The sequence below is a fragment of the Drosophila kikkawai genome, chromosome 3L, assembly GCF_030179895.1.
Source record: "Drosophila kikkawai strain 14028-0561.14 chromosome 3L, DkikHiC1v2, whole genome shotgun sequence".
In the NCBI taxonomy this organism is placed as follows: domain Eukaryota; kingdom Metazoa; phylum Arthropoda; class Insecta; order Diptera; family Drosophilidae; genus Drosophila; species Drosophila kikkawai.
The window spans coordinates 3,629,823-3,648,863 of NC_091730.1; the positions used below are offsets into that span (position 1 = coordinate 3,629,823).

The 19,041-nt window shown below is 35.7% G+C and overlaps 1 protein-coding gene across 2 annotated transcripts; it reads left to right on the forward strand.

The window, feature by feature from the left end:
• The first annotated feature begins 199 nt into the window (after positions 1–199).
• LOC108071900 (uncharacterized) lies at positions 200–12,698 on the forward strand. Of its 2 annotated transcripts, none has more exons than XM_017162830.2 (4): positions 200–285; positions 2,815–3,001; positions 6,851–7,011; positions 12,458–12,698. In XM_017162830.2, the coding sequence occupies exons 1-4, from the start codon at positions 283–285 to the stop codon at positions 12,662–12,664; spliced, it is 558 nt and encodes a 185-aa protein (XP_017018319.1). In that variant the 5' UTR covers positions 200–282; the 3' UTR covers positions 12,665–12,698. The 2 variants fall into 2 exon arrangements, with proteins under 2 accessions (XP_017018319.1, XP_017018320.1); XM_017162831.2 differs by having other exon boundaries at positions 207–570.
• Positions 12,699–19,041: the final 6,343 nt, after the last annotated feature.

A 19,041-nucleotide genomic window follows, 5' to 3' on the forward strand; every position in this document is an offset into this window, starting at 1 on the left:
AGCATTGACTGCCAAAAAAACAATTTATCAGCGTTTTGCTCCTGGTTTCTTATCATTCGATATCGATGTTGTTGCGAATGACGCCCCCGCAGCTACGAAATCAAAGTACTTGACTTTGTATTGGCTATATTCAGGCATTGATTTCTCACATTTCAATCAGAGTTCTAGTCACTTTTTTTCTGGTAGTACTTCCCAAGTAAATCAGTCGAGCGTTTGCATTTTTCGAAGGCAGACACAGAGCAGTAACAATTAAAACCAACGACCGATTGGAGGCACCATTTAATGGTATACAACCGAGTATCCTCAGCTGAAACGTGTAGTAAAAAAGATAGCCAGAGCTGTGAAATTAAATTTTATTTCAAAAACGCTTTCACATAACAACAAAGATAGCAGATACAACACACACAACAAATATTAATGGGTGAAATTGGAAACAGAGAAACGGAGATCTGCCACTGACAGGGGGCAGGTTAACAGAAATACAATTTGCCTCTGCCGAATGGCAATTTAATTGCTGAAAATATTTAGCACTCAATTTAAATTTAGCCACAATAGGAAAAGGTCTGGAAGGTAAATATAAATTTGCTATTTTATGTACATATTTATTAGTGCTTCATGAAAGCAATTTGAATTTATTTTTCTTTTATTTATTTGTTGTGTGTGTTCTTGGGTTGTGTGTATGTTGATTGATAAGCTTTTAGTAGATTAGTTTTTTAGATTTTGCCAGATTTGGGATTTACCCAGACCTTTGAGTGCTTTTGTCAAGTGATTGATTAGAAAAATAAATCTAAATACAAGTAATCAATATAATTTAGAGCGATTTAAAGTCATTTATGGCCTTGTAGACAAAGGGGAAAATAAGCAGTTTAAATTTAATTATAAAAGCTTAAGTATTTAAAGGAAATGTAAGGTTTTTAAATTTTTTAAATAAATTTCAGATGAAATTCCCCTTTACCTAAATTCCAAATTACAAACTAATTGCACTTGCTAGCATATGCACTTGTTCCTTGATGCCTTGTCCGCCCCTTTGTGCTCATTATCTCATCGTCCTGTTTGCTGATGTTGCTACTCCTCCTGGTTTCCTGCGATTTTCTTTCTTTTCCCAACTCGGTTTGTTTTTTTTTCGCTTGCCACAAAGACAAAATAGCAGTTGCAGATAGAGACAATTGAGTGTGGGTTCAAAAGCAGGAAATGTTTTCCTTGTTTTGTCTCTGCTTTTGCGCTCGTTTTCCATTTCACATATCCTTTTCACAGGAGGAGGAGCTGCTTTTCAGCTCTGCTCTTCTCTTCGCCCATTAAATGGCGCGTTAAGCGGCAAAAGAGAGCAAAAGTGAATTGCACTCTTTAAGCTGCTTAATTGTTGCCAAATACTCGTGGAATTTTCACGCAGACACTGAGAAATGTATCTTTTAGAAGATGTTTTTAATGTAAAAAGTAACTTTTATTGAACTTGATTTTATAAATGTTATAAATATCGTATAAATTATCTGGAATATCGATAAATTCGATATTTTAAACCCTTTAAATTTTGACGTCAATATCGATTTTTTTTTAAATTTCTTGTAACTTTTTCATAAATAACTTTATTGTAATCAATTTTATTTTAGATTTTATTTCCCTGAAGAAGATTTTAGAAATTTTCCCTGTGCTGACACTGTAGTCTTAAACTCTTCAGCAAACTTAAGGATGATGCCGGCTCATAAATCTTTAGCCGCCGCCATTCAAATTGCTCAATTGATGGCACTGAACAATGGCTGCCGATGCGATGCCGGGGCTTTTGATGGCCGAGGCCAATGGATTTTCCTACATTTTCTCGCATTGTGCAGCTGTCTGTTTAGCGGGAGGAAAAATTGAGAGAATGGAGCAGCATCAGCAGCAGCAGCAAAAGGGCACATAGGCAAGGGAGTTGGGCGCGCTGAAGCGTTAATAAGCCTTGCAAAAAAACACACACAATGTGGCATGCAATCTATGCTGGTTGTCAGTCTTCTCAGAAAGCAGCAACTTGGGGTCAGCGATGGGCAGATTGGTAAAGAGATCTAACCCATATGCCTGTTGAAATGTGAAAATTTTATATTAAGAAGACTAAGAGATTTTACAAGGAAATTATAGTAAAAAAATATTAAACTATGAAAGCTAATTTACCTTGAAAGCAACACTAAAAACCTGTGAATAATTAGCTAACTAAAATATAAGTTAAATGAAAAAGTATTTTAATTTATGAATGAAATTTTAGTTCCTTTCAAATAAATTGAATATTTATTTGTATAATTCATATTTTTCTGCTAAAAAGTCATATTTTGTGCTCCTAATAATGTGCTAATTAAAGGCTTAACCTCAACCTGTTTATTAATTATGTCTAGTGACGCAAATTCTAAGGTGTTAATTAAATGTAAATTAAATAAAATCAACCAACAAATTCTTCAATAAATTGAAAGTCAATAAAAAAAGTTAAATATTTTCTTAAAGCTTTAAATTTGTAACCCAATGATCATTTTTTTAAATAAATAAATAACTTGTTAGTTAGTAAAATAAAATTGATACTGTATACTTTTGAAGGTAACCCAAGAACTTGGTTAACTTCTCCTTTGCCTATCCTCAAATAAATTGACGTAATAAAGGCCAGCGGCAGCCAAAGGCCAAGTAACAGGAAAGGATTTTCCCCTCTCTCTCTGAACCCCAGGACCTTTTGTTTCGTTGTTTATGCGCCTAGACAATTGCATTTTACTCCTTTGTACAATGCTGGCCTCGTCTTCATTGTATTAATAACTTGACGCCGCCTGAATTGAAAGCAAATTTTCTAATCCTTCGTTGCAGCCTGGCAGGATGGCTGGATACCGTAGGAGTCCTCAGCTGCAGCTATATGCACTCCTGGTCCTGTTTGTCTCGGTGTTTGCTTCATTACCAGGCGAACTTCAAGAAGCAGCAGCAGGAGGTGAATCAAGAATGGATGTTCTAGGACTAACGCCGGGCCAGAGAGTCCTGGCTGCAGTGCCAGCATCGGGTAAGCTTTGAATTTGTCATCAGTGTTGGTTATATGGGTTGCTAGGGTTGTTAATTCTAGGTTCTTAAAAGAAGAGATATATTAGAAAACAAGTCTAAGAAGGTTTTAAAAAATATATAATTAACTTTGTGGCTAATTCAATATTTATTTCCCAAAGTAAAACAAATATTAAAGCTTTAAAACACTTTCGGGTCTTTTAAAATATTAATTTTCTACTAGATAAAATATTTATTATTTAAGTGTATTTAATTTTATATTAGAACATTTGTATTTCCTTTTATTCCTCATCACTAACGTCTGCTTTTGTGACTCTATAAATTCTCCTCTTGGTTTTCCAATTAGCTTTGTTTATCACGCATACGCACTGTGGTCTCCGCTGGAGTGTCACCTGGAGTGGCAGTGGAGCGGAGAGAGCATACCGAGCGGGAATGTCAACGTATTCTTAATTGGTATTTCGTTTTCCACCTACATTTAGTTACGCCAGCTCGCAATCAGCGCTTTTTCCTAGTTCTATTTCCATTCGTATTCCCATTCCAAGCCCCGTTGAGATCCCGAAAATAACTCAAGTGTCACGCTCTAAGCTCACCACGGCGACGCTTCAAGAAGATGCGACCTAGGGGAGCTTCAAGCGGTGGGAAAGGGTTAAGAAGGTGAAAGAGAAGGGGTTAAGGGTCGTGTGGGTGAGAAAATAGTGAAGAGCAGGTTTAACTATCCTGAGGAACTGTAGGTTTTTTCAAAGTAAATGAATTTCAAATTCATTTAAAAAGTATTTTTCTATTTAAATTTAAACATCTCCTTTTATAATATATATTTTTTAAATATCCCTATCTCTGTTATATAGTTAATACTGTAACCTTTATCACTTACTGAGCATTTTGTGTGACACTATTATCCCGCTGCTTCTTCTCCCCATTTCTCGTCAGTCTTCAATTTTGAGTTGCACTCGTGCTGCTTGTTTTTTCCGCTCCTGCTGGTAGTAGTCGACGACAATCGCTATATCCGCTTGTTGCCTGTGTGTGCCAGTTGCTTTTAGTCCTTGTGCAGCGCCCCAGGCCCAATCCTGATTCCATGCCTTGCCCGCATCCTCTATCCTTGGTTCTTAACCGCCTGCAAAGCTTCCGTTGCAACGAGCGTTGCAAGCGGCATTTGATGTCGCTGGTGTCATTTGTCACGCGTTGTCGCTGTCGTTGTTTGTTTGTTTACCGATGCGTTGCTCCTACTTGCTGCTGCTGCTGCTGCTGGTGGTGTTGCTAATGTGGCTGTAGTTGCTCGTCTCGCGTTGTCAACGCAGATAGTGAGACGTGCACAAGGAAAAATGGAAGGGTAAAGGTGAATAAAGAAATTAGTTTTTGAAAAATGTACTAAATTTAGCTTTAAATTTAAAGGCAAGGTCACACTGGGATATTATTTGTTAGCTTACTTGTGGTCACACTTGCATAACTTGTAAAACTTTCATTAAAAAAGTTTCAGATGCCTTTATTCTGTTTTTTTTTAAGCATGAATATTTTGAGAAAGATTTATCTTTATAATTCTAATTATTATAATTTTTAGATATTTTTCATTTAACATTTTTCTTGCTGTTTTTTTTCGTGTCCATGTGTTTGGGCCAAGTTTATTCTTGGCATCATTAAGCGCCGACGACAACACTTAACACATATTGTTGCCATCCACTGGCCGTGCTCCTCCTTGACACCGTCTCCTCGCGCTCTCGCTCTCGCCTGTCCTCATCCTTTTTTCCTCTTCCGCCTGCCCACTCCACACAATTGAGGATAAGTAGTGCCAAATGCCGGGGAAGCCATTAAAATGCAAATTTCTAGTGGTCACGTGATGATGCTGCACGCTTGGCCCACATAAACACAGCGCAAAATAAACAACTAACAGCGGCCAAGAGCAGCCAACAGTGGAACAACCAAAAACAACAGACACTAACTCAACACCAGGCACTGCATCATCGGCGACGCTTTCGCTTTTTATAAAAAGAATGAGATTGTCCTCACTTTGTTTTGGCCTTTTCCGCTTTTCCTCTTTCGCTTTTCCGTTGCCATTTGCTTGCTTTCCATTTTGGTTGCCTGACATTTTGGGTCAGTTGTCTCATTTGTTTTCCAACCGCCGCTTTTCCTTTTTCTTTTTTTTTTTGGGGTAATTTTAAACTTTAAAATGTGTGATTTATTGCCGCGTTGCAGCGACAACTTTTTGCGGTGCGTTAAACATGGCGTATGATTAACGTCAACGCGGCGTATGCGTAACGCGCACTCCTGCCAGCAGCACTTAGCGACAGACGATCAAAGCTGCTGCGGCACAAAAGTAAAAGCAAAAGCAAAACGAAACGAAACGAAGAGAAAAGTTATTTCGCCAAAGCGTTTCTGAACTGCAGTTGGAAATTAGTTTCGAGCGACAAGCTCACAAATCGCACAACAAGTTAATTAAATAACTTTGCGAAACGGAAGTGGGAAAATGATTGCAAAATTAATCACAAAATATGAAAGATGTCGATAAGTTTATGGCATAAACTGAAAATCACTGAACAGTTCAATGATTTTTGGGCTAAGTTTAAGGAATTGATTAACTCAACAAAAAACTGAAAAAATTTAGAATTAAAATTTTTAAATTTCAAGTAAATAATAATAATAAATATATAATAAATTAATACTAACAAAAATCATAAATTAATAATAAAATTTACTATCAACAAATATTGATTTAAGCATTAAAGAATTTAAATAAAAAATAAATTATTTGCATAATGCTCTTATTTACGCCTCATATTTTTAAGCAAGGTCACACTGATGCCTATGAGAGAGTAATATTAATTTTAAATAGCAAGGCCACACTGGTAAAACTTTTTAAACGGAACTTCAAGGAATTTTAGTTTGCATTTCAAGTTAAAACTTATGAATACATAAAAAAAGGACACATTATAATAAATTAATGTATTTTGTACATTACCTTAGCCCAGAAACATCATTAATCTTTGATTAGCCTTATTTTTATGTTCATTTTGTATTAACCCATTGAAACGGAAATTAGAAAGTCATTCCCAGCTGAATGATATTACCTCCATAAAAAAACGAGAACCCTTTTCAGAGGCCTTGTTTCCCCCCATTTTTACCCCAGGTGAGATTGCCAAGCACTTTGATTTCTTTCTTTGATTTCTTTCTTCGATTTCTTTCCTTCGACTTGATGTTTGCCTTAAATGTCAAATTGATGGCCAGCTGCCATCGACATAATGCCAACGATTTGAGCCCCTCTTTGGAAATTGTCTAATGACTGCAACTCGAGTCTCTCTTATCAAAGATTCATGTGCACATTTGCCAATCACCTTGACGAGCGGATCGCATTTCCCTCTCCAGTTTTTCCTTAGCCACTTTTTCACCATTTCCTGTACGTATTTTCTGTGGCAATTGCACTTAACTGACAGTAAGTAGCTAGTTGAACTCAAACAAAATGCTTAGCGCACAATCCGAGAACAAAACAGAGCTCAAGGAGGCTTCAAAAGACTCGAGTGCTTTGGGGTTTTAGATGGAGGACAGCTTTTGGAGTGTTTTAAAATTAAATTTCTAGCTAAGACCAGACAGGAAAAAAATAAGGAGAAAATAAGAGAGAGAGAGCTGTGACACTGGGAGAAAGGAGTTAAAGGTTTAAGAAGTGGTTTTTTAAATTATAAAAAAATTTAAAAACAATTTTTAGTTTGTTTTCTAGTTAGAAATAATAATTTTAAGATATAAATATTGTTTCCTTTAAATCAACTAAACAGCTATTTTAAAATCCTTCAAGTTTAAATTTATATACTCATTTTTCCAGTACATTTTCATCACCTCTTCCCTATTTTTTTTCTCCTTGTGATTACAGGACGCGTCAGTTTTTTGCTTTACCAATTAGCTTCGGCCATAAATTCAGCCGCCGACGGCCTGCAGGAACAAGTGGAGGTGGAAGTGCTGGAGGATCGGGAGCAGTTCCTGGCCACCAACCCGGATCCCAACTGGCTGGTCGCCATGGCCACTGAGTTTCAGGTAAGGGAGAACTCTCTCTCTTTTTCCCAAAGATAACTCCTGCCAACATAAATCACGCTGTGTTGTTGCTGCTTAACTTTTGGCATCGTGTTCGTTTCGTTTGGTTTCTATATTTTTTTTTTTAACTTTCGCCCCGGATATCTGTCAGAGCTAAGGGGAGTGCTGGTGAGGTAGACATTTTTGGAGTAGCATCTCCTCTGGGCACGTGACCGCACGGTGGTCACGCTCCAGTGCCGCCGGATTTCATTTACAGCCAGCAGGCACGCCACGTCGCTTCCCTGGGATTGAAAACAATCAGGCGGCGCCACCAAAGATTTATCAGTGCCTTTCGAAGTGAGTGCCATCGAAGGGCAATAACCGATTAAGTCCTGAACCCAGCTTTATCACTGCTCCTTCGATTACCCAGCTTATTGGGCAAATAATTGCGGTGGATTATAAATTGTAACAGGCTTTAAAATTTCAATTTGTACAGGGTTTTTATGTTGAGAGCATTAAAATGGAGTTGATATAATAAGGATGGCCTGAAAGGTTTCTAAATTTTAAGAGGTTATAAAATGGGGTTGAGCAAGGCATTTCAACAACCAAGAATTTATGAACCATGATTAAAATATAATGAAGAGAGAGCTTAGGGTGCGGATAGATAGATGGAGAGATAGATAGATGGATAGATGGATAGATAGATGGATAGATAGATGGATAAAATTACTACCTCTCAGCTTCTGCTAACAAAACTACATATTCCTTATCCAATATCCTTCCTGTTAGCCAATTCCAATTACGTTCCTTTACCACTCCCAACGAGCCCTGTTGATTTTTCCTTCCAAAAAAGAACCCACATTGTCGGACAGCTGGCTTTCCCTTGGTTTCTATTGCAGGCAGTTTGATTGAAAATTCATAGTTTCGCCCGTAATAATCACATCATACAGATACATGATGCAGCCCTCTTTGCCAGAAATTGCCTCAAAGCCAAACCAATTTCAGGGTCCGAGATTGAAGCTGAAACTGAAACTGAGGCGGAGGTCCAAAGAAAGAGCCTGGGATTATGACATGCATCGAAAGGTTCTCATTAGCACTTGCATAAATAGATAGAAAAGATGGGGAACATTGTAAGGTTTTTTTGGACTTAAATTTTAGTATCTCTATCTTTGGGTTATTTCCATTTTTCCGCCTTGCATTTTGCAATGTTTGCCACTTGTTTGGCTTTGAGACATCTGCTTTCAATTTTGCAGATTGTCTTCTACAAATAAATGCAAATTTTATGCAAAACAAACGACACTGAGATAGTGGAAGATATATGGTTTTGTTGCTGGAGAATAGGGAAGAGCTCATCCTTGGTTTGCTTTTCCGCAGTTTGCTTGCATTGATAAGAGACTGTTTTGGTGTTTTTTTTGGGATTTGGGTTTGTTTTGAAATATTTCATATTGATAAAGAAGAGTTTTCTGGGGTTTTTCGAAGGTTTAGTAAAGATTTTTTCTTTAAATTGTTAATTTTAAGAGGAAATTCTAAAGGTGTTAAAGGGATTTTAAATAATTTATTTTAATGGCTCAGAGTTACTGGGGGCTTAGTAAAGGTTTCTTTTTAATTTCTAAATATTTAAAGTTTTTGTAAAAAGCCTCTTAATTTTTCTGTTTTCTGGCACACAAAGCCCAAAAATCTCCTGACTTGCTACCCTCTTCTAAACACAGTTTACATTTCAGCCCAAATCCAAGCTTTCGATGATTTCCAAAGCTACCAGGATTCCATTATTTCAGGATATACCCTTGGCTACATTTTTCAGAGAACCAAAACCGCTGTTCATTAGGCTGTTGGCAGCACAGCAAAGAAAACAGCCAAGCCAAGGCAAGGGAAATGTCCACTGGGGATTACTTTGCTTAATTCAACTGCAAATGAAAATTGTTTGTTCTGTAATTTCAATCTCTTGGTGTCTTGTTGACGTTGTCATTACGCCGATGTCTGGCTCTGGCTTTGGTCTCAGCCTCTCGGTCTCAGGCTCTGTGTTTTCAATCCAGGACTTCTTTCTCCCCGCCAGTGTTCAGTTCATCAAAGCGTAATCTGCACAAAATGGCGTCACTTCCTTTTGAGGGCGAGGTGGAAAAAAAAGACAAGCAGTCCAAGGAGGCAGGCTGGCTGGAAGGCTGGCTGTGAGGTAACTTTAAGGCTAACTATGCCGGCTCAGAGGATGGATGCCCCCTAAGCATCCGAAGGATCTTCCGAAAAACCGACTCCCTTGGCTCTCTCTCTCACCTAATGGAGTCATAATTCTTCAGCTCGTTAGCAATACATGCAGCGTAAATATGCTTGCGCCGAAAAGTATGCCAGGCATTTCTTTTCGTCCTTGCCACGTTTTTAAGGACCCACTACCCTAGAGGCAGGGCCTTTGGGCCATGAAGGGTCTGCTAGAATCGGGCACAGCTGAAATATTGGAAGTTAATTGATTTTTTTCGAGGCTGAGAATGTAGGGAGGTGGTGAGTGCTGGGTTTTCCAGTGAAAAAAAAAGTTTTCTTATCGTAGAAAATAAGGAAAAGCATAAGCTTTAGTATTTTATTTGATTTTAAAGTTAAGCGTGACGTAGATTTGTATTATTTTTAAATATTTACTAATTGTATTTAATATTTTTATTATTATTATTTTATTATTTTTTTGTACTTTTAATACTTTATGATTTCTTTTCAAGGGTATCTTTCTTTCATAACTTTTTTTAAAGCAAAATCCCTTACCATCAATTTGTTTTCCATATTCCTTGCAGCCAACTTTCCTTTAGCATCGGCTCTGTATGTGTAGGTGTGTGTGTGTGTGTGTGTGTGGATGTGAGTGTGCCTTGTTGTGTGTTATTTTGGGTGTGTGTCCGTGTTAAACCTTTTGCCTTTCGGGAAAGTTTCTGGGCCGTGGGCGTGAACCAACAGAATGGCCGCTCAGCCTGACAAGTTGCTTAATTGAAAAGTGTTTTGTTTGGCATGCCTCAGGCCAGGCTGGGGTTTTCTGCACTGAAAATAAAATATTAAGATGGTGATATATTACAGAAAAATCGTAATTAAATTCAGAGTTAAATTATGTATAAATTTGAAATAGGGAAAAGAATATTTATACCTAGAATTAAACCTAAATTCATGCCTCAACACCTGCCTTAATTTTTAGAAAAAATATTGTACAATTTTCTATACATTTATTTAGTTTAAATATATAGGAAATTGTACAAAAATATTTTTTCTAATAATTTAGACAAGTGCTTTTTATTTAATACAAGAACAAAGATTAATTTAAGGTATAAATATGAATTTTTTGTTTTTTTTCCCAGCATATCTCCTAGTCTTCAAGGTTCTTGGCCCCAACTGCTGATTTGGCAACTTTTACGTTCAATAATTTGCTGCTTATTTATGCGGGTGCTTTAAACCCGGCTAAAAACGGAGCAACAAAGGACTTCCGCTTTCTTTTCTCGCAGGACTTTGTCATGGCTTCTGTGATTACGCACAGGAGAGAGGCGAGTCCTTGCCGCATATTTATCACTTGCGCCACTTTTTATTGCATCCTCTTGCGCATATCGCTGGCTCCTCTCCTCCCCCTGTCCTACATCATAAATAATTATGTTATTTTAGATTCCCTTCTTTATTTTTTTTGTTGCTTTTCGCTTGGAACGAGATAAATTGTGGCAATAATTATCGCACATTTTTCAACACGGCAACATTTTTCAACGACTCTCAGCTAAAAATTGGTGACAGTTTCAGTAATTAAGTCGACATGGTGACTTAATGACACCCACCCTGGCCATGTTTATGTGTATTTTATGTATTTTTAATTAACTCTAGATGTTGATTCGGCAGATTCCGGGGGGGCCTCTCTGCCAAATTAACCTAATCAAAAGCAACACTCAGGTTTGTGTCTGAGAGTGGAGAGCTCCACTCTAGTCTGCAGTCTGTAGTTCAGCCTTTGTGTCTCAAGTGTTTGTCTGTCTAATTGGTAAATTTAATTAGCCGGCCACTGGCCAACGGTCACCTGGTTTTTGTGTTTGTTTTTCGCTGTGAGAAATTCCAATTTTCTGCTCAAATTTAATAAGCACACTTCTAGATTTCGGCTAGCCAGGTTCCTGGCTAAATTTATAGTGCTCTATGGTCCTTTCGCTTCCTGCTGGCTGCAAACGCAAGTTTAGTTTACCTTTTGCTTTAACTCTGACGTTAACGGAAATGCAACACTCTGGGGCGGTGTGTGCCACGCCTTGATTTCCGCCCTCCAGTCAGTCAACTGAGGCCATGTCAAGGGGTGGGATTTGAGAGTTCTTAGGGGTAAGAAAGGAGGTGTACTAAATATCTAGATAAATGTCTTGAATTAAATTTATAAAATATTAAAGGGAGAAAATCTTAAAAAATAAATAAATACAATATTACATTTCCTTTATTAATTAAATATAAAATTTTAAAAAGGGTTTTACATAATATATTATATTTACTTTATTTATTAAATATATTAACAGCCCAGAAACAGGTTTCTGAAGTTCTAAAAAATACTTTATTTTATTAAATAAAGTTTAATCTCCAGTTTTACTATAAAATTTTATATATAAAACTTAACTTATTCTGTCACAAATAAAATCCCGAATTGTTGCATCTGCCCTCGTTTCAACATAAAATATATAACATGGCTAAACTGCTTTGGCGCTGTTTACTGCAGTTTTCAATTAAGTTGCCAATGGCCCCTTCTGCCTGGCAATTTCCGTGTCCCTCAAAACTCAAACTCGACCAGGTTGCTCGTTGCTGCTGCTGTTGCTGCTGCTGCTTCTGCTGCTGCTTCCCTTTTTAATTAGTTGACAAACTTGCACATTTTTATCGCCGCTTGTTCGCTGTTGTACCTTTGCCAACTTGCTCCTGTTTGTCCGATTCCTGGCTCTCTGGTTCCTAGTTCTCTTATTAATTTCATTTTGCACTTGTAATTGTCAGTATATATGTATATATCGCAACGCATCGCTCATACGCCGCGTTGCACCGGAAATTAATTTCCGCTGCGCTTTGGCAGTAATAAAGCTAAAGAAAAAATAAAATGAATGAAGGGTTATTTCCTAAACAATGTCAGAAGCAGAAGGGACTTCAAGTGAGAGAGATAGGATAAATGGAACATAGAAAAAAATTGGAGCTAGTAAAGAAATTGAAATAATATTTATATTTCTTACATTATAATATAATAATAAAATATATAATAATAAAATGTATTTAATATTTTCTTTACATTTTTTTATATTCCAAGTGGAAGTTAAGGGACTCTTTAAGTGTTAAAATCCCTTTAGAAATGAATAAAATCTTCCAGCACACATGATTCCTGCTATTTTCTCAATATAAATTCTATTTTTCATATATTTCTTATACTTTTACTTTTAAAAATATTTATTGTTATTATTTTCTCTCCATGTACCTATCGAAAATCTCTTATAATAATCCTTTTCCTTTCTTTAACTGCCAGAATGTGCCCGTGTATGAGACTTTTCCGGCAGACTTGCAGCATTGGCTGATGGATAGCTATGGCATCAGTGCCACGGATGTCTTCCACAGCTGGGCAGGATTCAACAGCAGGACAAGAGCTGCTCCCCGGAAGAGCCAACTGATCTGCACTGCCGATGGACAGTGTTATGAGGTCAACAAAATTGTCACTGCCTGCTGTCCATTCTGAGCACTCAATAAATGCATTGAAACATTGAAAACAATTGAAGGGAAATCATAAATTTGTGGCCGCAGAACTCGCAGGACATGGGACACAATCCAATCGATTGCCACCAAGTTCCGGCATTGTCCGCAATGAGACCATTAAATACCGTAGCTCCTGTGGTCTCTGGTCATATGGCATCCATCTGTTGGCCAGTTTGGGTGCATGGGGAATGGGATGGAGGGGGGTTTCGGTGGACGTAATCGAAATCGGAAGCTGCCAAGAGCATTGACTGCTGATGCGTTGGGTCCTCTCTGTTCGGTCAGGGGGTTTTCTTCCTTTTTTTTTTGTGTGCGGTGCTTCAGTTAACTAACCGAGATTTTCCGGGTTCATTATACCAAGTTTTTTTTTGTGTGGGACTTCGATTTGGGCACAGGTAAAGGATTTACATTGTATTCTCTTGTTGGAAGAGAGATTTATGAGAAGATTGTTATAAATATATATTAAATATATTTTAAGGTAAGGACTTTTGAAATGATTTAGTTTAGAAATATAAATAATTGAATTAAATGAAATTAAATTACAAAATTAAAGGGTAGAAATCTCTAAACATATTTTATAAATTTTAATTTTCTGTAGGGAAAATTCTAAGCTTAGGCAAGAAAATCCTAAATATTATTTTCAAATTTTTTATATTATATTTATTATTATTATTACATATTATATTTATTTTCTTAGCATAAATTAAGGCTAGAATATATTTAAAACCTTTTCATTTCAAAACAAAATACTTGTGCCCACTTTAAAAAACCTTCAAAAAATTATTTTTTAAACTAAAATACCTGCTTTAAATTTCCTTACTAAATACCAGGGTATTAACCAATTCGACTATAGTTAAAAACCCTCCAACAAAAGTCCCTCGGGGGCTTTGTGCTCTTTATGCGTGTCTGCAATCAGCGACAACGAATGTTTCCATGTACGGAACGCGTGCCAAAACAAAAGGAAAAAAAAGAGAGAATTGTTACAACAAAAACCGGAAAAGCCCTGCCAACAACAACAACAAAAACGAGACCAAGAACAACTGCATCTGGGGGGAAAAATCAACATGCAACAGCGAAAAAATGGCAGCAACAAATGTCAGTTATTTTCATTTTGCTTTTGCCTTCGCCACCATCTTTTTACTTTTCCTTTATTTTTGCATGCTGTTTGTGTGCGGAAATTTTGTTTGTTTGTGTTTTTTACAGAAATCACACACTGATTCATAAGATAAATATTATTGAGGAAATTTCAGTAGAGCATATAGATGGATTTTCTGAAAAGTTCGATTATTTCTGGGAAATTGATTTTTTATAATCATTAACTTCTTATGGTGTTATGACACTATATTGGGGTTTTTGTTCAAGTAAGGTCACTCTAAACAAGACAAATAGGCAGGCAGTATGTGCGGATTGTTTTAAATATTTTTAATAAAATATTTATAATAATTTTTAATAAATTATATATAATTATTATTTTTTTAAGGGAAAAATCATTGTCACCATTTTATTTTGAGGTTTTAAATGATATTGAAGTTTATTTATTTTGTTTTTTCTTAATATTTAAATATATACAATATTTTTTTTTATTTTTCTTATATATTATTTATTCACTCTAAATTATTTTTCTTTTTTTTAATAAAAAAACTCAAGGCTTTCATAAATTTTCACTTACAAATGTTTGAAAAACGCACCACTGTGCTGCGTTCTGCGTCTCTCAATTGTTTCGCTGGTAAACAATGTGATTTTCAGCGTGAAATTTCATTCAATCGGTACGGGTAGAGGCCATAGACCACCCCACCCCACACCACCCCACCACCCACCTCAGTTACCAACTCATGCGATGGACATTGGTGGGCAATTTGTGTGTGTGCCAAGCGGCGCGTGTGTGCAATCGAAAAAATATGTCGAGAGGTTTTGCTGTTAAAAAATAAGAAAAAAAAATATGAAACCGAATTTTTGTTGATTTTTTTTAATATCCCCATTTTGCATTTTTTAGCGAGCGAATTGTTTTGTATATTGTCTGAGAGGATTTTGGGTCTTTTTCTGTGGAAAAATTGCTTTTAATTGATCAAATTGTTTAAATATAAGGCATTCATACGTGCACGCATACATTTGTTTGTTAGTGTTTCGCCTGATGGGTTTTATATATTTATTTTACATTTCAATTTAGCTTGCATTTACTTTTATTGTTTATTTGCCTTTGAATGTTCCATTAAAAACGTGGGAAAAAGTGATTTTTTATGTCTGTAGTTGATGTTTTTATTGACATCATAATAGCAATTAACTAAATGTGATTTGAAATTACATTTTTTACCTTTACATATATATTTTTTTTAAATTCTTTGCTGTCATTTAAGTTTTTGTCAAGACGTTTATCTATTTAATTAAAAATATAACAAAATAATGTCCATTGTTTTATTAATGTTTTAATGACATTTCTTTTATTATTGAATTTATTGAACCATTTGCTTATTTTAATTAATGCCACCAATGTCATCTGCAGCAGGCATTAAATTCTTTAATAAAAATACAAATAAAATAATAACATGAACATATTGAAAAATAAATAAATAATTACTTGTATACATGCAAGGGTTTTTTTGTGGGTTGTATAAGAGTTCAGTTAAGGCCAAAAACCAATGTCTGAAATATTCGGTAACGATGCATTTAAAAATAACAACATGGATTATAAAAAAAAACATGCTCTTAATTGCTGCTCGTTTAAATAAAAAAAAAAGAAAAAAGTGAATTAAAAAAAACAAGAAAAGAAACTAACTTCGGGGGGCCGAAATTTGTATACCCTTGCTGTTTGCCATAGGATCGGTCATTCAATCAAAAATCTATCATAACTAAGCCAAAAAAGCATCAAATTCAATTCTAAAAGCTTTTCTGTGCTAGTTTTTTCTAGGGTAACGAAACTGCATACTAAATTTCACATTTTAGAAAATTGAAATTTTTGCCAATTTCTTCTTTGACAATTCAACCATTTTAAGACCTCAAAAATAAAAAAAAAAAATTTAAAAATTTGTTTTCTGCTAAAACATGGTTAGATCGACTCGGCTTTTTGTACTGATCAAGAATATATATGATTTATAGGGTCGGAAATGACTCCTTCGCTGACTAAAATCATAAAACCCCTCAGGAAGGTCTAAAATATTCACACTCTTTAAATTAATATTTGTATGTATTTTAAATGGTAATTTTTTGTATAAAAAATATTATAACTAAGCCAAAAAAGAATCAAATTCAATTCTGAAAGCTTTTCTGTGCTAGTTTTTTCTAGGGTAACGAAACTGCAAGGGTATAAATATAGGGGAATAGAGAACTTGTTGATTTACTCTTCTTGAAATTCTTTTAAATAATATATAAAATATAAGTTTATATAAATAATATTTATAAGAAAAGTTGTTAATAAGGTTGTTACCTAATTTATTTTATGAAATTTTTATTTATAAATATTATATACTTAAAAAATATAAATGAAACCAGAATGTTTTGTAAGCTTTTCTAGGATTTTCTAGGTTTTAAATTTTAATATAAATATAATTATTAAATGTTCATACTTTTTATTTGTATTTAATAAATCCTTGAATAAATATTCGGCACCTTTTAAATGTATTTTCTTGTTTTTAAATATTTTTATTTAAATTCCCATTATTATTCACAACCTTTATCATTTATTCATACAACTCTTTATTTCCTTATCATTTACCAAACGCCCATCACTTTCGCGGCTCTTTATTTAAACTCTGTTGCAATTTAATTAAAGAGGCCCCGCCGATCCAAAATGAAATATATATAAATAAATGAACAAACAGACAGACAGACAGACGGAAAGGGAAGAGTGCCGAAAAATATTCGCGAGCGAGCATAAATGCCAGCGATTTTCCGGCTGCCCTTGCTTTTCCGAACTTAGCAAGAGGCGCTGCAGCTGGGAAAATGTTGGCTTAAAAGCACCGCTTGTGGCTCAATCTGTCTGAGTGCCACTCCCACATACATACATACATATATCTGTTCCTATGCCATATAGTCCTATATAGGTAATGCATGTAAACGATATTGCTTCACTCAACTGTCAGAGGGCATTAAATAATATTTTACGACTGTGTGAGAGGCGGTGGGGAGTCATCATCATCATCATCATCCTCAGGGCCTGTGACATTTCTGACTGCAGGCTGCCAGGGAATCCCGAAAAGGCGGCACCATGGCAACTCCACAGAACGGACAGGCAGACAGACAGAGGGACATATATGTCATGTGCAGAATTATGTAACACAAGCAGGAGGGGTGTAGGGGTGTGGCAAGGGCATTTAATTTTTTAAGCAAACTAAAATTCTGGCAGCCTTTCCATCTGCCTTCACATTCAGCATGCAAACTGTGCATAAATGGTTGCATACTTAGTGGGGCTTGGCAGGCTGGCAGGCTCTTCAAAGGATTCGCTGGATGCAATGACAGCCTAGACCTAGTTTTGGGTTGTTTGATTTTTGCTGGAAAAGCGAGGATTGAAGAGGAGTAATAAATAATAATAGAACCACTTCTTAAAAACCACTTTAATTTGTTCCCAAAATTTTCATAAATTCTTAGAAATTCCCCAAACCCCTGACAGCTAGGAGCTATTCCCATCAGCAATTTGATAGTTGACTAAATTTATAAGGAATGCATTGCCAAAAAGGAAAGCACTTAGATATGAAATTTGAGAAGTTTTGCCTTCCCCATTTTCCTTCTTTTCCCCCGCCCCATCCCTGGGGGAATTTCACCTGCTGACGACACGAACGTGTCCAAAATGCGGGCCTCAATAATTTGAGGTGAGTTTATTATGCAGATAAACAAAATGGGGTGCCTACCTCGATTTTTGCTGATTCAGCATTAAGTTTGGCCAACTCTCAAACACACACACACACATGGCAGGCTCTTTTGGCCAAAAAGCCTTTGGGCCATGGTCAACAATTGCCGGCAATCATCTAGGCAGTTACGTTATTACAACAACAACGAGGGAGGAATACGCCAAGGGTGAGCCTAAAACTTGGCCATAACGGGAGTTATCTGACTGTAAATACATAATCTGCTGGCTGGCTGAGAGGCTGGCGGCAGACTGGACCAAAGGAGAACCCGTCGACGTTGCAGCTTTCTGGTTCCCAAAAGATTTTAGCTGCCTCTTGTGCACCTTGAATACGGATTTACTTTTATTGCCACAGCTTTACGTTTGCCCACTTCTTAGTAAACTGAGAGAAAAAAGAAAATAATAAAAGAAATAGTAGAAAAAAATAATAGAAACAATAATAAAAAAATAATAAAAAAAATAATAAAAAAAATAATAAAAAATATAATAAAATAAGAAAATAAATATTGAAATAATATATAATGTAAATCCAAGCTTTTTATCTTTATATTTCTATAAAAATATAATTTAGCTCGTTTCTAAAATAAAAAAAACTTCTGTTAACCTTTTTTTATATATTTAAAATAAAAATTGAAACATATACATTTATTTTTTTATAGACATATTTTCCATAAATATGAATAAATATTAAATTAAATTTTTAATACATTTTTATTTTCATTTTCAAATCCTCAATTATTTTGGTTTTTGTAAATATTTTTTAAACAATTATATATTTTTTATAAAATTATATTTTTAATCCAATTATCCAATTTTGTAAAGAATTAAACCCCTCTTATATATTTCTCTCTCTGCAAAGTCTCCTTTTCTTTCCTACTTTTTGTTGTTGTCGTTGTTGTTATTATTGTGGGTTCCGCATTTAGGGTTAAGCAGGTGCTTTATAAACCAAGCATCCAGGTGGGCCAGCCTCCAACGGTAAATAAGGACAAATACCACGTAATGGGCAACCTGTGCGTGGCTGAAGCCCCATCGAGCAAAAACTAGAGGGATAGCCCAAGTGAATCCCCTAACAGGGAGGTTACTGGGGGAACCAGAGGAAAAAAAGGGATGTTGAGGCTGTAAAATTTTCACCTTTTAATGTGTCCCCAAAGCGCAATCAAAAGATCCTTGTCAGTCACTTTTGTTTAGTTTTCTCTTTCCGAAAGGTGAAGACGTGAACCTGTCGCTCTGATATTATTGTCATCTTATTCATAATTACTTAAGCCAAAGTCTGCCACGACGACATCTTTAGTGGCTCGTGAAATATTTATTAAGTGGCCGTTTTTGGTGTGGCGCGAACTTCTAAAATACTTTTCCCATAATTTTGACGATATTGCCTTGGCTTAGATTCGGCCCAAGAAGTTCTTATGGGTTATTAAAGTCCAAAGTTTTTGATAGTTTTCGACTTGTGAGAAAGCGGGTTTTAAGTGGGCATTATCATGTCTGAGTGTGTGTGTGTTTTAAACTTTTTAACTTACGGTTTTTCT